General features: G+C 55.5%; 1 protein-coding gene across 4 annotated transcripts; it reads right to left on the bottom strand.

The window, feature by feature from the left end:
* Window positions 1-486: 486 nt before the first annotated feature.
* Window positions 487-18,212, bottom strand: LOC104652010 (monocarboxylate transporter 6). Of its 4 annotated transcripts, none has more exons than XM_074388954.1 (6): window positions 17,850-18,061; window positions 16,646-16,836; window positions 12,366-12,612; window positions 6,914-7,057; window positions 3,906-4,715; window positions 487-2,464 (listed from the first exon to the last, which is right to left on the bottom strand). In XM_074388954.1, exons 3-6 carry the CDS (start codon window positions 12,562-12,564, stop codon window positions 2,232-2,234), a joined length of 1,386 nt encoding a protein of 461 aa, XP_074245055.1. In that variant the 5' UTR covers window positions 12,565-12,612; window positions 16,646-16,836; window positions 17,850-18,061; the 3' UTR covers window positions 487-2,231. The 4 variants fall into 4 exon arrangements, with proteins under 4 accessions (XP_074245055.1, XP_074245056.1, XP_039332509.1 ...); XM_074388955.1 differs by having other exon boundaries at window positions 16,646-16,799; XM_039476575.2 differs by lacking the exon at window positions 16,646-16,836 and having other exon boundaries at window positions 17,993-18,212.
* Window positions 18,213-18,626: the final 414 nt, after the last annotated feature.

Raw genomic sequence — 18,626 nt, 5'->3', positions numbered from 1 at the left:
AACAAAGTACCCTCCTACTTTTTCTTTCCTTTTTTTTTTTTTTTTTTTTTTTTTTGAGACGGAGTTTCGCTCGTTACCCAGCCTGGAGTGCAATGGCGCCATCTCGGCTCACCGCAACCTCCGCCTCCTGGGTTCAAGCAATTCTCCTGCCTCAGCCTCCTGAGTAGCTGGGATTACAGGCAAGCGCCACCATGCCCAGCTAATTTTTTGTATTTTTAGTAGAGACGGGGTTTCACCATGTTGACCAGGATGGTCTCGATCTCTCGACCTTGTGATCCACCCGCCTCGGCCTCCCAAAGTGCTGGGATTACAGGCTTGAGCCACCGCGCCCGGCACCTCCTACTTTTTCAAGGCTCAGAGGTGGTCAACAATTTGCCCAAAATCACATGGCAGATAGTGGTAGAATCAAACACACTCAGGGCTATTCCTGCCCAAGGCCTTTTGCTTTACCTGCAGTACCGCCTTTGGCCACAAGAGACACTCATGGCTGCTCCTGGAGGAAGCAGGACATCCCCAAGGATACTTATTCACACCAGCTGGACATGCGGGGGCGGGAAGACTGGCACCAGCTCATGAAAAGAAAATCTCCTGATGAGGTTTTCTTGCCAGAGCCTGGTTGAGCCTGAATCAACAAACAACATCCTGAACCTGAGCACCCCTTGCTGAGGGGGGAAGAAAGGAAGGGGGATGGGGAAATGTACTCCAGCCCTGTTTTCCAGCTTTATTAGTTCACAGAGTTTATGACCTGCTGCAGGGAACATTTTTGTGTATAATTCAAACACATTCTGTTTTCTCATTCTCTCGGTACCCTGCTGGGACGAGAGTGGGCTGATGACGGCTAGCCCCTGGGTGGTGATGGGGAAAAGCACCAGCAAAATGTGTCGGGGGAGCTCGGACCGCCATGTCACAGGCACAGCTGTACGAGGAGCAGGGGTGAACTGGCAGCTGGATCAGCCGGCCACTTACCCCAGGGTTGACACCTCTAACACAGCAGGGGGAAAGGGAGGCCTCCAGAAGACACGAATGGGGAGTAGAACTTCTCTTGCAGAAGCAGTTCCATTTTCACGTCAGTCTTCAAGCAGCCTGGCAAGCCCTCCTCTCCCCTCAAATGTCTGGCTTCCCCCACCCAGCAATAATCCTCCCCGCCAAGGAGACAGGGTGGGGAAAGGAAAGAGGAAGTCCCTAGACAGAGTAGGTGCTGCTGAGACTGCAGGGGGGATCCTAGGATCCAAGTCAGGGGACCCCCTCCTGTTCTCTGCACAGGCGCCAGGATGGGCACGCCACTCAAACCTTTAATCTGTCCCTATCCAGCCAGCCAGCTCCTCAGCCTGGCCCTCTGCACTGCCTCTCACCGTTGGTGCGAGGCCCAGTGACCTTCGTGGGGGCAGCTGCACCACCAGCCTTGGCTGCCCTACTGGTGAGGGCTGAGTCACTTGGAAAGAGCAGGGCAGGAGGAGCCTGGAGGCCGGTGAGCTCTTCAGAACTCTCTGGAGGTCGGAGAAAGTCAACGGGAAATGATGGAGGCATCTAGGCTGGACATGAAGGTCAAGTGCGTTGAGTTGTAGGAGCAGCAACACACAGCCAGCTGTGCTGAGCCGGCCAGAACAGACCTGAGCAGGGCTCAGATGTGGCTTCCTGGGCCCTGAGTACCCTGGTGCCCAAGGAAAAAAGTCGGGAGGGCCTGCTCCTGTATTCTGCTAGTTATTAGAAAAGGGTTCCTCTGGCTGGGCACGGTGGTTCATGCCTGTAATCCCAGCACTTTGGGAAGCCAAGGCAGGCGGATCATGAGGTCAGGAGTTCGAGACCAGCCTGATCAACATGGAGAAAACCCATCTCTACTAAAAATACAAAATTTGGCCGGGCGTGGTGGCACATGCCTGTAATCCCAACTACTCGGGAGGCAGAGGTAGGAGAACTGCTTGAACCCAGGAGGTGGAAGTTGCAGTGAGCTGAGATTGTGCCACTGCACTCCAGCCTGGGTGACAGAACAAGACTCCATCTCAAAGAAAGAAAAAAAGAAAATGGTCCCTCAGGGCGTCTTCAGAGGCCAGGCTCCAAGGTCCCAGCTCCTGGTAGAGGCCCAGCTTGCAGAGCCTTGACAGCCCGAGCTTCCTGGGCTGCTCTTCACCAGATCCCCTGGTCAAGGAGCTGGAGGTCCACCTCCTGGGCTGAGACTGTTCACTCAGTAACCTCAGGACTCAGACATTGGTCACATAGGTGACCCCTAGGTCTTAGACGCTGGTCACATACATGATCTCAGGGCATGGTTGCTTCCCAGAACCGTCTTTGCCTTCCAAAAAAAGATCCTGCTCCAAGGCATCCGTCGCGACAGCCTGCTTGCCTTGCCGCTCCTTCTTCTGCAGGGAATAGAAGCTACTGCCCATGAAGAGGGCAGCCGAGATGAGGAAGAAGCTGGACATGTAGAAAACATAGCTGAAGCTGTTGGTGCTGTCCAGGAGGAGCCCTGGCGGATAGAGATCAAGTTAGGCCAGTGCTACCGGGCCTCCCCCCAACCAGTGTGTTCCCTGACAGCGGGGATTTTATTTTTGTCTCTGCCGTACTAGGAATTGTGGCTGACACCCAGTAGACATGCAACAGATACTTGTTGAATGAAAGGAGGGGAAGAAACACTAAACCCTTCTGGCCTGGGCAGGAAGAGTCCTCAGGCTGCAAGATAACTCAGGGACATGACCTGCTGACCCTTGGTGGTAGGGAACTAATGGAATTTTTGCTCAGCCACCCTCCAGATCTCTCCTAAGTCTCCTTCTGGAGAGCTCTCCCAACTTGTTTGCTTAAAGAATTCCCGGCTGGGTGGGGTGGCTCACGCCTGTAATCCAAACACTTTGGAGGCCAAGGTGGGCGGATCACCTGAGGTTGGGAGTTCAAGAACAGCCTGACCAACATGGTGAAACCCCATCTTTATTTAAACAAACAAACAAAAAAAATTAAAAAGGAAAAAGAAGAATTCCCTTGTGGCCAGGCACAGTGGCTCAAGCCTATAATCCCAGCACTTTGGGAGGCTGAGGTGGGTGGATCACGAAGTCAGGTGTTCAAGACCAGCCTGGCCAAGATGATGAAACCTCGTCTCTACTAAAACTGTAAAAATTAGCCAGGCGTGATGGTAATCCCAGGCGCCTGTAATCCCAGCTACTTGGGAGGCTGAGGCAGGAGAATCACTTGAATCCGGGCAACAGCAATTGCAGTGGGTTGAGATCACACCACTGCACTCCAGCCTGGGTGACAGAGTGAGACTCCGTCTAAACGAAAAAAAAAAAAAAAAAAGAAAAAAAAATTCCCTTGGATGCACCGGGCACAGTGGCTCACGCCTGTAATCCCAACACCTTGGGAGGCCATGAGGTGGGCGAATCATGAGGTCAGGAGATTGAGACCATCCTGGCTAACATGGTCAAACCCCATCTCTACTAAAAATACAAAAAAATTAGTCAGGCGTGGTGGCACACACCTGTAGTCCCAGCTACTCAGGAGGCTGATGCAGGAGAATCACTTGAACCCAGGAGGCAGAGGTTGCAGTGAGCCAAGATTGTGCCAGTACACTCCAGCCTGGGTGACAGAGTGAGACTCCATGTCTCAAAAAAAAAAAAAGGACAGGAGGCTGAGGCAGGAGAATTGCCTGAACCCAGGAGGCGGAGGTTGCGGTGAGCCGAAATCGCGCCATTGCACTCCAGCCTGGGTAACAAGAGCGAAACTCTGTCTCAAAAAAAAAAAAAAAAAAAGAGGACTGAGGTCTGGTACACAAAGCCATGCTTTCAGCTGTTTGTACCCTGAGTGCCAGGTGGAAAACCGGCTGTAGCACACCCCCTGGAGATGCTGAACAGGGCCCAGAGCTGTCTAGACTGTTCTCCTTTTACCACACTACCTGGCTGCCCTCCTTCCCAGCTCCTCACCTGCCAGTGGCGGGGAGATGAGGAAAGCAAGACCTTCCAGGACAGTGAAGAGTCCCAGGGCGCTGGGGAAACGATCCATGGGGACGATGTCCATGAGGACCTGGAAGATGAGGGCGCCGATACCACTCATGGACACGCTGTACACCAGGCAGTAGCCCACAAGCACCCAGAAGTCGGCTGATGCCGCGCACACCAGATTAGTGAGCCCGTTGAGCAGGACCGCCAGGCTGAACAGGTACTTGCGGTGGCTGGCAAAGGCCCGCCGTCCTGCCACCAGCCCAGCTAGGGGCCGCAGGAAGATGTTGCTGAAGCCAATGATGGAGATGAGGAGGGCTGCCTGCTGCTCGTCCACTCTGTGCCGCATGGCATATGGCACCAGGAAGACATGTGGCAGTGGGAAGCCCAGGATTGACCACATCACGCCCAGTGTGTACACGCGGTAGCCTGTGTTGTGCCGCAGGATGTCGAAGGCCAGGTGGCGCTGGATGGTCTGGCCACAGGCAGCCAGGCAGCCGAGCGCAGGTGTCTTGGGAGGTGGCGGGGGACATTCTTTGGTCTCAGGGGCTATGCTGGTGGCCACAGGCCTCATGACGGCCCCGCAGATGCAGCAGTGGAGAAAGACCCCACCAAAGACAAGGAAGGTACCCCTCCAGCCCAGATCCTCCAGGAGGTAGCGGGAGAGCAGCGGCCAGAGCGTGATGCCCAGGGAGACGCCCATAGAGGCCAGTGCGTTGGCCAGCACCCGCCGGCGGACAAAGTAGAAGCCCAGCACCGTGATGCTCGACTGGAAGCTGAAGCACATGCCCAGGCCTGCGGGGCAAGAGGGAAGACCAGCCTGGAAGCATGCTGGGGCCTTCCACCTGCACCCAGGGGTGGTGTCGGCCCATTCCACACACCTGCCCTCCTCTGGTTCTAGTCCATACTCAGGTCTAAGTCCCCGGGGACTGAAGATGGAATCAGCTGGCCTCACCACCTCCCTGTAAGCACCCCTTCCCAGATCTGCTCTCCCAAGGCTGCCAGGGCATTCCTGTTCCCCTTGGTGTAGCATGAGAGTTATCTTTTAAAAACCCAAATTGGGCTGGGCGCCGTGGCTCATTCCTGTAATCACAGCACTTTGGGAGGCTGAGGCTGGCGGATCACTTGAGCTCAGGAGTTTGAGACCATCCTGGCCAACATAGTGAAACCTCCTCTCTACTAAAAATACAAAAATTAGCTGAGCATAATGGTAGGTGCCTGTAGTCCCAGCTACTTGGGAGGCTGAGTCAGGAGAATTGTTTGAACCCAGGAAGTGGAGGGTGCAGTGAGCCAAGATATTGCCACTGTACTCCAGCCTAGGCAACAGAGCGAGATTCTGTCTCAAAAACAAACCAACTCCCAAACTGGATTAGGTTCTCTCTTGGCTTAACACCTTCCAAAGACTTCCCATCCCACTTGAAAACAGATCCAAAGTATCCACGATGCGCTGGAAGGCTCTCTGTGGTCTGGCTCCAGCCCACCCCTCAGATGCCATCTCAGGCCACTCCCTGTCACTCACTATGATCTGCCTCTGGACATGAAGCTGCCCCTACCTCGAGACATTTGTAGCTACTGTTCCTTCTGCTTGGAATCTGCTTCCTCCAGATTTTCCGTGCTCCTCTCAATTCAGCCGCCACCTCTCCAGAGGGGCCTTCCCAGCTCCCCACCCACTCAGTGTCTGCACCTGCACACCTGAGCATGCTGGAGAGAAAGCTCTCAATCACGTGTGACCATGGCCTCAGGCTGCCTGTGCCGCCAGTACAGCTCCCTCAGTCACCCCTCGCCTGCCCTGCTGCGTGAGTACTGGGTCTTCTCCTCTGTGCATCCCAACACTTCCTCCCTGTCCTCATGCTCAGCTGTCCACATGCCCACTGGTGACAATGGCCTGCCCATGCCCCAGTGGCTGTCCCTCCCTTCTGCCCTGCACCCTCTCCACTCAGAGGCACCTCTCTAGCAGGTCCCTTCTCTCCTGCATCATCCCTTTTCTCTTTCCTTGATCATTCTCCTTCATTATTTCTCCCATTAAAAAAAAAAAACAACCCTCTCTTGACCTCATAACCACTTCTGGATATAGTCCATTCCTCCGGTCCCCTTACAACAAAATGCTGTGGAAGGGCTGGGTGCGATGGGCTCACACCTGTAATTCCAGCACTTTGTCTTTTTTTTTTTTTTAATTTTTTTTTAATATTAAAAAATATAAGGGCCGGGCGCGGTGGCTCAAGCCTGTAATCCCAGCACTTTGGGAGGCCGAGGCGGGTGGATCACGAGGTCAAGAGATCGAGACCATCCTGGTCAACATGGTGAAACCCCGTCTCTATTAAAAATACAAAAAATCAGCTGGGCATGGTGGCGCGTGCCTGTAATCCCAGCTACTCAGGAGGTTGAGGCAGGAGAATTGCCTGAACCCAGGAGGCGGGGGTTGCAGTGAGCCGAGATCGCGCCATTGCACTCCAGCCTGGGTAACAAGAGCGAAACTCCGTCTCAAAAAAAAAAAAAAAAATATATATATATATATATATATATATATATATATATGGTTTCCCCATCTTGATCAGGCTGATCCCCTTGAACTCCCGACTTCAGGTGATCCGCCTGCCTTGGCCTCCAAAGTGCTTGGATTACAGGCATGAGCCACCACGCCCGGCCTGTCTTTTTTTTTTTTTTTTGAGATGGAGTCTTGTTCTGTTGCCAAGGCTGGAGTGCAGTGGTGCGATCTTGGCAACCTCTGCTTTCCGGGTTCAAGTGATTCTCCTGCCTCAGCCTCCCAAGTAGCTGGGACTACAGGGACCCACCACCACGCCTGGCTAACTTTTGTATTTTTAGTAGAGATGGGGTTTCTCCATGTTGGCCAGGCTAGTCTCAAACTCCTGACTTTGTGATCCTCTTGCCTCGGCCTCCGAAAGTGCTGGGATTACAGGCATAAGCCACCATGCCTGTGTGCCCAACACTTTCTAGCAGGTGCCTATAAATTCTGGAGATGGAATAATAGTCACCTGTGATGAATCCTGCTGTGAAGTAGAGCTGGCTGAGGCTGCGGGAGAAGGAGCCAGCCACCATGCCCAGACTGGCCAGCACGCCTCCCAGCATCGCAGTCACTCGGCAGCCGAAGCGTACCACCAGGATGCTGCACAGGGGCCCTGTGGGACAAGACAGCCAGCAGGTGGCAGCTGAATGAGGAGGGGGCAGGGGACGAGGAGGAGAGTGGGGCAGGGGGAGGGCAGTTCCAGCAGGGATAGCCAGGTGGTTTCAAGGAACAGGACTGGATTCTGATGCCCACCTGCTGCAGACTGGCCATGTGGCCCGAGCAAGGCCTGATCCCTCTCCGTGCCTCAGTTTTCTCCCCACAGAGTGAGGATTCAGACTGGACGACGTTTGACCCTGATGAGGATTCCCAGAAAGGTCAACCAAGGCCCTGCATGGCACCACCCTGAGGCTACTCATTCTTTTTTTTTTTTTTTTTTTTTTTGAGACAGAGTCTCCCTCTGTTGCACAGGCTGGAGTGCAATGGTGTGATCTTGGCTCACTGCAACCTCTGCCTCCGGGTTCAAACAATTCTCCTACCTCAGCCTCCCGAGTAGCTGGGACTTCAGGCGTGCACCACCATGCCCGGCTAATTTTTTTTGCATTTTTAGTAGAGACAGGGTTGCACCATGTTAGCCAGGATGGTCTCGATCTCCTAACCTCGTGATCTGCCCTCCTCGGCCTCCCAAAGTGCTGGGATTACAGATATGAGCCACTGCTCCCGGCTGAGACTGCTCATTCTATCTGGGTGAAACAGGATTGGTTCATGACTTCACCACCTCCCCCACTTCGCTGGGGGTCTGCTGGTGGGAGGAGTTGGGGCAGTGTTCCAGGACATCTAGATCACAGTGTCCACCTGTTTTACCTGCCCCACCTCCCCCCACCACATCCTCAGGAAGACTGGCCACCACCCTCCCACCACCTTCCCAGCCCTACAGTTTGGGGAGCCCTGGGCCCCTTCACACCTCCTTGGCCTCTAGAGTGTGCTGCGGAAAATCAGGCAGGGTACATACTCCGCTCCCACACCACCTCCAGCACCACCAAAGTCTGCACCTAGAGGTTTGGCTGCATGTGGACAGGGGCCTGTTTCTTGCCCGGCTCCCAAATGCTTTCTCACCAATCCACACCCCAGAAAAGTAGAAAAGAGCTGGGGACTGCTCTTTGGCACCTCGCAGGGGCCGCATTCACCCAAGCACTTGTGGAGCTTCTCTAACTCACTCTCCAAGAGTGCAACTAAAAGGATGGGGGAAGTGTGTGTGCATGAGATACCTATGTGTGTCTGGGGTGGAGGGGGATGGGTAGTGTGAGCCAGTGTGAGTATAAAAAGTGACAGAGTGGCCGGGCGCGGTGGCTCAAGCCTGTAATCCCAGCACTTTGGGAGGCCGAGGCGGGTGGATCACGAGGTCGAGAGATCGAGACCATCCTGGTCAACAAGGTGAAACCCCGTCTCTACTAAAAATACAAAAAGTTAGCTGGGCATGGTGGTGCGTGCCTGTAATCCCAGCTACTTAGGAGGCTGAGGCAGGAGAATTGCCTGAGCCCAGGAGGCGGAGGTTGCGGTGAGCCGAGATCGCGCCATTGCACTCCAGCCTGGGTAACGAGAGCGAAACTCCGTCTCAAAAAAAAAAAAAAAAAAAAGTGACAGAGTGGGCCGGGCGCGGTGGCTTACGCCTGTAATCCCAGCACTTTGGGAGGCCAAGGCAGGCAGATCACCTGAGGTCAGGAGTTCGAGACCAGCCTAAGTAACATGGTGAACTCCTATCTCCACTAAAAATACAAAAATTAGGCCGGGCAAAGTCCCAGCACTTTGGGAGGCCAAGGCAGGCGGATCACAAGGTTAGGAGATCGAGACCATCCTAGTCAACATGGTGAAACCCTGTCTCTACTAAAAATACAAAAATTAGCTGGGCCTGGTGGTGTGTGCCTGCAGTCCCAGCTACTTGGCAGGCTGAGGCAGGAGGATCACTTGAACCCAGAGGGGGAGGCTGTAGTGAGCCAAGATCATGCCACTGCACTCCAGCCTGGTAACAGAGTGAGACGCTGTCTCAAAAAAAAAAAAAAAAATTAGTTGGGTGTGGTGGCATGTGCCTGTAGTCCCAGTTACTCGGGAGGCTGAGGCAAGAGAATCACTTGAACCTAGAAGGTGGAGGTTGCAGTGAGCCGAGATCAGGCCACTACACTCCAGCCTGGGCCACAGAGCAAGACTCTGTGTCCAAAAAAAAAAAAAAAAAGCTATGGAGTAAGTGAGCAGCCCGTCCTCAGACATAATCAAGCAGAGGCTGGTGGCCCAGCATCTCTGCCCCTGTAGACGGGGAGGTGGCTCTGAAGAGGACCGACCCACAGATCTTCCCCATACCAGAGACTTTGGCCTGACTTAGGGAAGGTGACATTGGGGAAAGCCCTGAGTCATCAGGACAGGGCTGCTGGCCAGCTGCATAGCTGAGGGTGTAGTAGCAGGGCGGGCGGAGGCAGGGTGTTTCCTCTGCAGGGCAGTGAACTCACTCTGCAGCCTTGGGCAGGTCTTTTACTTTGTGCCTGCTTGTTTGCCTTACCTCTAAAAGGTGTAGGGGCAGGGGCAGTGAAAGTATCCATGATTCATCATGTTGAAAAATTTCTAGGCCGGATGCGGTGGCTCAAGCCTGTAATCCCAGCACTTTGGGAGGCCGAGGCGGGTGGATCACGAGGTCAAGAGATCGAGACCATCCTGGTCAACATGGTGAAACCCTGTCTCTACTAAAAATACAAAAAATTAGCTGGGCATGGTGGCACATGCCTGTAATCCCAGCTACTCAGGAGGCTGAGGCAGGAGAATTGCCTGAACCCAGGAGGCGGAGGTTGCGGTGAGCCGAGATCGCGCCATTGCACTCCAGCCTGGGTAACAAGAGCGAAACTCTGTCTCAAGAAAAAAAAAAAAAAAAAAAAAAAAAAGAAAAGAAAAATTTCTGCAATACTGTGGTCAGGTGCCGTGGCTCATGCCCATAATTCCAGCACTTTGAGAGGCCCAGGCAGGTAGATCACTTGAGCCCAGGAGTTTGAGACCAGCCTGAGCAACATAGTGAGACCCCGTCTCTACGGAAAGTAAAAACATTAGTTGATTAGTTGGGTATGGTGGTGCACACCTGTAGTCCCAGCTACTTGGGAGGCTGAGGTGAGGGGATTGCTTGAGCCTGGGAGGTCAAGGCTATAGTGAGCTGTGATCACACCACTGCACTCCAGCACAGGTGACAAAGGGAGACCCTGTCTCAAAAATAAGCAAATAAGGGCCGGGCATGGTGGCTCACGCCTGTAATCCAAGCACTTTGAAGGCCAAGGTGGGAGGATCACCTAAGGTTGGGAGTTCAAGACCAGCCTGACCAACATGGTGAAACGCCATCTTTAAAAATAATAATAGGCCGGGCGCGGTGGCTCAAGCCTGTAATCCCAGCACTTTGGGAGGCTGAGGCAGGTGGATCACGAGGTCGAGAGATCGAGACCATCCTGGTCAACATGGTGAAACCCCGTCTCTACTAAAAATACGAAAAATTAGCTGGGCATGGTGGCGCGTGCCTGTAATCCCAGCTACTCAGGAGGCTGAGGCAGGAGAATTGCCTGAACCCAGGAGGCGGAGGTTGCGGTGAGCCGAGATCGCGCCATTGCACTTCAGCCTGGGTAACAACAGCGAAACTCCGTCTCAAAAACAAAAAAAACAAAACAAAGCAAAAAACAAACAAACAAACAAAAAAATAATAATAATAATAAATAAAAATAAGCAAATAAATAAAGATAAACCAAATAAAATGGCTGCAGTACTCTGAATGAGTATGGACTCATGTACATGAGAACTGTCCGGCCAGGAATCCCACGCCGATGGAGATGCCGAGATGCCTGCTAGGGGGTGGTGAGCCCAGAGTCGGCTGGGGAGTTGGTTCCCCACCGGATGCCCGGTTCCTAGCCCCTGGCCCATGCCCTGCTCTGCCTGTGTGAGAAGACACCCTCTGGGATCCCCACTCCCTGCCCCAACCCTGCAGGCCAGAGGCCATGAGGCAGCTTCAGAGCTCACCCAGGTGGTGCTCTCTCCCAGCCTGCCCTCCCTCCTGGTTTGAGGGCAGGACCTGGAATAACAAGCTGGCTGCTGGTGGCAAGTGGAGGGAGTGGCCGGGAGGTAGCTGGGGAGATGGGCAGCCGCGGCCAGCAAACACATGCCTGCAGAGAGCTGTGGGCCATCAGCTCAGGCTCCTGTCCACTAGGCTCCTCCAAGGCCAGGGTCTGTGCAGTCTCCCTGGAGAGCTCCCAGGAGACGAGGGCAGGTCCCTGGGTCCAGGGCTACTGCAGAGAACCCTCCCTCTGCCCAGCTCCCAACGCTAGGGTCGGTGAGGCATCAGGCTCCTGGAAAAGCCAGCCAGGAACAGGACCCTCTGAGGCCTGTGGTGACAGAGCCAGGAGAAGAGACGGGCAGGGCCTGCCTTCCTCCATCACCCCAACTCTGCAACCTCCTCCCCACAGGGAGTCCCGGGGGAGATGAGGCTTTGACCTTGTCCCCCTCTTGTTTCTGGTATCTTCCTTGCATCCCCTTTCCTATCCCGAAGCCACTCCCTGCCCCAGTGAGGGTCTCCAAAATATTTTTTTTTTTTTTTTTTTTTTTTGAGACGGAGTTTCGCTCTTGTTACCCAGGCTGGAGTGCAATGGCGCGATCTCGGCTCACCGCAACCTCCGCCTCCTGGGTTCAGGCAATTCTCCTGCCTCAGCCTCCTGAGTAGCTGGGATTACAGGCACGTGCCACCATGCCCAGCTAATTTTTTTGTATTTTTAGTAGAGACGGGGTTTCACCATGTTGACCAGGATGGTCTCGATCTCTCGACCTCGTGATCCACCCGCCTCAGCCTCCCAAAGTGCTGGGATTACAGGCTTGAGCCACCGCGCCCGGCCGGGTCTCCAAAATATTAACCATTCCCAGCTGCACACATTTCCCAGCTGCCAGCACCTCCAGGGAAGACAGTGGTCTTCCCTGCTATGCTATGTGGAGCTGGGCGGGATGACAGGCATTACCCTTGGATTGCAGAGGAAGCAACTGAGGTTCAGAGAGACCGCCCAGCTGGAAAGCAGGAGAGTCTTAGTCGGGTGGCCCCAGCGCTCCTCCCAGCCTGGCACTGAGCGCCCCAGCACACCTACGTCTATGTCTGGATGGATCCCAAAGAAAGTACACAAGGTTCTGCCTGTCTCTGCTTCCCAGGCACCTCCCCCAACTCTCCGCACTCTCTCTCGAGCTCCAGCCCAGTCCAGCTGGATTCCAGCCAGGGGCCCCACTGAAATCAGGTGAAATCTTAGGAATTCACCCAGGAGGCAAAGCCTGTGGCCTCAGAGAGAGGAAACCAGGAGGTCAGGGAGGCTGTGGCTTCCTCCCCACCCTTAGGCCTTATCTCATCGGCCCCTCCCCAGGCCACTCACCTGCCATGTGGACCACAGCCGTGAGGATGGAGGGGAACCAAGAGGTCTCGCTGTTGCTGGCCTGGAACTCCCACTGCAGTTCAGTGAAGAAGATGCCAATACATGTGGGGAAGCCCAGGGTGAGGCCCTGGCTCACCACGGTGGCCAGAAGCACCACCCAGGCCCAGCTGCCATCTGCACGCTCCAGGGCCTGGGGCATCCTCTGCTGCTGATGCTGCCACGGCTTCACTGCCACTGTGACCACTGCCTGGGGAGGGGACAGAATGGAGCCTGATGCAGGCTGCCCGTCTCTCCTGGCCTACCTGCCACCTTCTTTGGGCAGCTGAGGCCGTCCCTTCCTTATGCCCCAGTACCAGGTGTCACAGAGGGGCACCGCCCCTGGGAGGTGGCCAGAGGCCCATGCGTTGGCCTTGGCATCTCCTTTCACCCACTTCCCAGAGCCAGCCTGGCAGGAGGTGGCAGGAAGGACAGGAGGGAAAGGATGGGGCAGGGCAGGTGGCACCAGGCAACGGGGTGCAATTGTTTCTCATTGTCACATCACTTAGAAGTCAGCAGGGGACCTCCTGGCCCACTCAGTCACTGCTTGTAGAATGCAGCAGACCTCTGGGGTAAGTGTGGTCCCAATGTCCCCAAATGCACACACGGATACATTTCAGACACTCATGCCCAGGCTTCTTGTATACGAACACGGACTTTTGCAATGCCTTAGAAGCAGCGAAGTTACTATTGGTGCCACTGTGAAGGCGGGAGTAAGCGGGCCGGTGCTGGGTGCAGCCACAGAGTGTACACAAAAGACTTTAACAACTACCCAACCAGCAGCTTTGGAGAAAGCCTGGGTCTCATCCACCCCCATGCCCCCAAGCCTTTCCCACTGGCCCCTTTGCAATCGCCCTGCAACACACAGCTCAAGGCTGAGACTCAAGTTAAGCGATCACACAGAACAATGATCAACTGCCTGCAAGAGCTTCTCTGTGTACCCCTGCCACACACATACACACACACACATACCCCCAGTCACACACAGACACAGTCACAGCATACACTCAGACAAGCACAGAGACATACAGACACATGCACACACACAGAGACACACAGTCACATATACGGATATCCACTGACCCACACAAAGACCACACAGGCACACAAACTCACGTAAAGACACACTTACATAGACACAAAAAAAGTCCAGAGACACGAAGAGACAGGGACAGACACGTACTACACAGACACGTAGATACTTATGAAAACACAGAGATACACACCGTCCCACACGATGCACGCAGATGAACTCACACACAGAGTCATACAAGCAGGTACACAAGGCACATTAGACACACACACAGTTACACACAGAGAAACAGAGACCCACGCACATGTACACACATACAGACATACCCAGAGTCACACATGCTAGACAAAGACACACACAAACACACAGTCACACACTATGCAAACGTGCACATGTGCGAACACACACACACACACACACACACACACACACACGTCTTACATCTTTGGCTCAGCAAGGTGCAGCCAGTCCTATCTTTGCTGAATACCAGCCAGGCCACTCTCATCACAGAAGCTGCCACCACCTGGCCTCCAAGTCCCAAGGTCCCCTCCCAAGTTTGTACCCCTTTTTCAACCCCCTTGAGTCCTGCCTCCTGTGCCCTGCCCCCCCAGACCTCATGGCCTGGGGGCTCTAGGCTGCAGCAGACGCTACCCAGAGCAGCCTCCACCTCAGTGAAGCCCAAGCATCCCAGAGCTGCTGTTCCACAGCCTCCCTCCCTTTCACCCCAGGTCCTGGGAAGATCCGGAGAAACTTGGAAAACTGCCAGAAACATGAAACCCCCTCTTCCTGCCAAGCCCACCACCTCAATACTTCCCCCAGGCCAAGGAATTTTGAAGCAGCACCTAAGCCGGCCCCACCCTGAACTACCTCCTTCTCCATCTCCAATCCTCGGCCCTCCCAGAGGAGCGTGGGAGCCCTGCCAAGGTGAGTGTCCCATTCATCACAGCCTGGGGTGAGAGGGTTCGAGACCCTTGTGCAGGGTGCAGCACCGCCTGCCCTCCTGCCCTCTGCATGGGAAGTCTGGCTAGAGATCCTCCCAGCCTGGCCCTCCTCCTGGCCTAGCTTCAGGTTGGGAAATATTCGCAGATGGGGCTTCTCCAGCAAACTAGCCCTCGCCTCTCCCACGATTTCTGTTCCCTCAGCAAACGGAAAGGCCACAGGCGCCACCTGATCTTGTGTCTTGCCCCAATGTCAAGTTTCCAGCCCTGCTCCATAGCTTGCCCCTCCTCCCCAGCTCTTTCCTCTCCCAGTTGACACTTTAACCTCTTCCTCCCGGAAAGGCCACAGCCTTCCTGGCTTTCTCCTGCCTTTCCCTGTTTCCTGACACCCAGCCCTGGCACTCCCAGGCCCCAAGGCCCTAGCGGCATTTGGGAGGCCTGGAGGCTGGACCCCAGCCCTGCTCCCTCTCCCCGCTGCCCAGCTCTGGTCCGTGTCCTAGTCTTGATCCACCATGTCCTGACCTGGCAGGAAGTCTATGGAGAAGTCTCTTTCTCTGAGAAGAGCTTTTCTCAGCATCCATTTTTTGGGGCACTGTTTTTGGGGACTTTGCCCAGGCTCCTGTGACCTTCACTCTGAATTCCACCTTCCCTCCAGAACCTTTCAGTGGGGCTGGCTGTTCCTGAACAAGTCCTCTCTCTAGGCCCCAGGCCAACCCGAGCCCAGGAACCCCCAGGCACCTCTGCACACTAGAAGCCCTGCCACTAGGCCAGGCGCAGTGGCTCACGCCTGTAATGCCAGCACTGTGGGAGGCTGAGGCAGGTGGATCATGAGGTCATGAGTTCGAGACCAGCCTGGTCAACATACTGAAACGTCATCTCTACTAAAAATACAAAAATTAACCTGGCGTGGTGGCGCACACCTGTAGGCCCAGCTACTTGGGAGGCTAAGACAGGAGAATCACTTGAACCTGGGAGGCAGGCTGTGGTGAGCTGAGATGGTGTCACTCCAGCCTGGGCAACAGAGAGAGACTGTCTCAAAAAAAAAAAAAAAAGCCCAGGCCGGGCGCGGTGGCTCAAGCCTGTAATCCCAGCACTTTGGGAGGCCGAGGCGGGTGGATCACGAGGTCGAGAGATCGAGACCATCCTGGTCAACATGGTGAAACCCCGTCTCTACTAAAAATACAAAAAAACTAGCTGGGCGTGGTGGTGCTTGCCTGTAATCCCAGCTACTTAGGAGGCTGAGGCAGGAGAATTGCCTGAGCCCAGGAGGCGGAGGTTGCGGTGAGCCGAGATCGCGCCATTGCACTCCAGCCTGGGTAACAAGAGCGAAACTCCGTCTCAAAAAAAAAAAAAAAGCCCTTATACCAAGGTCTGAGGACTCCCCTCCCCAACCTCCCTCTGGGATTCCCCTTGCAGACTTGGCCTTCCTGGTCTCCTCTCCCACTCCCAGCAAGTCCCAGCTCAGATACATGGTGTAGATGCCCAGCCTCCCCTCCCAGCCAGCGGTTTCTCCTGCTGACCTTGGCTGCTGTGGCTCCGGAATTCTTAGCCAGAGAGAAGCCGATTGATCCTTCAAAACTCAGCCCTTAGGCTGGTCTGGTAGTGAGTTATTTCAGTTGACTGTTCACAGGCAGGTACTGATCAAACTACTTGTTCTACGTTTTCCCGGCTTCCCACTACCACTCCTGAGTAGTCTTAAAAGAAGATTCAGCCCTAGCAGCATACCTGGGAGGCTACCCTGATGCCTACCCCAGGCTGGGCTACGCCCCCTTCCTGTTTTCTTTCTTTCTTTCTTTCTTTTTTTGAGATGGCATCTCACTCTGTCTTCCAGGCTGGAGAGCAGTGGTGCAATCTCAGCTCACTGCAATCTCTGCCTCCCGGGTTCAAGCAATTCTCCTGCCTCAGCCTCCGGAGTACCTGGGATTAAAGGTGCAGGTGCCTGTATAAAGGCAGGTGCCACTATGCCAGGCTAATTTTTGTATTTTTAGTAGAGACGGGGTTTTGCTATGTCCACCAGGCTGGTCTTGAACTCCTGACTCAAGTGATCCGCCTGCCTTGGCCTCTCAAAGTGCTGGGATTACAGGTGTGAGCCACTGTGCCTGGCCTGTTTTCTCACTTTAATAGTGGTCTTCAGACCACACTAGAGTGGATCATCCCCTTGTTTATTGTCGTCCCTACCCCTCCCACCCCCCTCCACACTATGAGCAGAACCTGTTCATGAACCCCCACCCACCCTCTGGCTGAGCACAAAAGAGGAGATGAATGTGACCCACCTGTGTTCCCCAGGGGGCGGGCAGGCCCAGGACCAAGGGCAATGCAGCTTCCAGGCAGGCAGGTCCATTCCAGACTCAAGCAGAGCAGAGAGGCGAAGGGGCTGGGGCTCTGACTTGGCCTCTGCCCCACGTGGGAAGTGGTCTTTTCTTTGTACTGGGAACCATGAGTCATGGTCACTGCCTGGTGTGTACTTTGGGCAAGGAGGGACATAGTGCAAGATGCTTCACTCTCACTTCCAGGCTCAGCTCTCAGAGACCCTTAGGCCCAATGAGACCAGCTTCATAGCCAAGTGCCATCAAGCTGGGTGTGTGAGCAGGGTGAAATTTAAATCATATTTCTGGTCCTCCTCCCATCTCACGGAAGCCCAGCCTACATTTTCAGGGTGCCTCATCTGATAGGCCCTGGGAATCCTTTCTTTGTTACTGGAGCTGGAAGGCCTAGTCACAGGGGAGAGCTGACGCAGGGGTCTGGGGCCAGGGGCCTGGTGTCTACAGTCGAGGGGACTCCCTCTTTCTCTTCCCTGCTCTCCTCCCATGGTGACAGAGCCCAGGGCTGGAAATGAGGCAGGCCCTGGGGACCCCTCCCTCCCCAGATCCCGTATCAAGCAGGCTCCTGAGCTGGAGCCCAGGGCCCAGGACGGCAGCAGAAGGGCTCCTGCCCAGCAGAGAGCACCAAGGGCAAGCTTGACCTTGGGACTGAGGAACCCTCAACCCTGTGGCTGGCTAGGGGAGGAGGGAGGCAGCCCCAGAGGTGGGCTGGCTGGGGCAAGTCACTCTCTCCCTTTCCCTTGTCCCCCCACATTCCCTGAGGAACCAGGAAGGGTTTGGGACAGGCAACCCCGACCTCATGCCATACTCTCACCCTGCCCATCCCTGCAGTTCTGCCCCGAAATCTGTTTTCCACTCGGGTGTTCCACCCACCCTGGGGCAGAGTTCCTCTGAGTGGGGCTGCTGGGATTCCCAGCTGTGCCTGCCTTGAAATGTCCAGCCAGGAGTCCGAGTGCCCTCGGGCGTGGGGGTCATCACCCAGGCCCCAGGGCAGACCAGGACTGGTACAGGAAGACTTTTCTAGATCCTCACCGCACTGAGCCTGCCCAGGCAGGAAGGGTTCAGGGGCCCCGGCAGGGGGTCTGCGACGGCGCTAGAGGGGACCGGGCGAGGAGGGGACCCCTCCGAGGCAGTGGGACCCGGGGAGCCCGCTCACCCTCTTGCATGGGCCCGGCGGAGACGCCGCTCCGCTCCCCCAGGCGCCGCGTCCTGCGGCCCGGACCGGTGGCGATGATGTTGGGACTGGGCCGAGCGCCGCGGCCCGGGAGGGCAGGCCCCGGGCGGCGCGACGGGACCCACCTTCCAGCCTCCCCGGGATTCCGTCGGGTGGGGAAGGAGCCAGGCCTCGGGATGGCGGGGCGGCGGGCGTGGCCGAGGACCGTCCAGCACCCGGGCCGGGCTCCTGCCGCAGGCGCCGCGGGACATTCGCGTGTCTGAAATTTGCACAGCCCGGATGCCCTCTTTCCGGGTTCAGGTTTCCCCGCTCAGGGTCTACAGCCCCGGGCGTGGGGCGGAGGTAACTTGCCATAAAGAGACCACACCTCCCAGGAAATGGGGTGGGGAAGGAGCGGAGGGCGAGGCAGAGGCTGAGGATCCCTTCATTTTGCGCTTTCCCAGCCCAGGAACCCTTCCAATGAAAGTCTCGAGCTTTGAGGGCTGCGCCTGCTAGTGGGAGTCCAGGCAGTCCGATGTAGGGGAGCAGGCCGACCCCTCAGCCCTGGGAACCGGTGAGGGAACACCCAGCACCTGTGCATGAAGTCCTCACAACTACAGGCCCTTTTCAGGTTTCTCACCCTTCCCCTACCTGGGCAGCCCTTGTGCATTAGTTAAAATGTACTCAGTTGGCCGGGTGCTGTGGACAGGTCAGTAATCCCAGCACTTTGGGAGGCCGAGGCGGCAGATCACGAGGTCAAGAGATCGAGACCATCCTGGC

The sequence above is a fragment of the Saimiri boliviensis genome, chromosome 17 (genome assembly GCF_048565385.1).
Source record: "Saimiri boliviensis isolate mSaiBol1 chromosome 17, mSaiBol1.pri, whole genome shotgun sequence".
NCBI lineage: Eukaryota > Metazoa > Chordata > Mammalia > Primates > Cebidae > Saimiri > Saimiri boliviensis.
This window is presented reverse-complemented; position numbering and strand designations above follow the sequence as displayed.

Coding starts and splice junctions, on each gene's coding strand:
- LOC104652010 (XM_039476575.2), bottom strand. CDS start 18,118: ATGTCCCGCGGCGCCTGCGGCAGGAGCCCGGCCCGGGTGCTGGACGGT. Junction 12,613..17,992: donor AATCCCGGGGAGGCTGGAAG/GTGGGTCCCGTC, acceptor TCCCCTCCCCAG/GCAGTGGTCACAGTGGCAGT. Junction 7,058..12,365: donor GGCTGTGGTCCACATGGCAG/GTGAGTGGCCTG, acceptor CTTGTCCCACAG/GGCCCCTGTGCAGCATCCTG.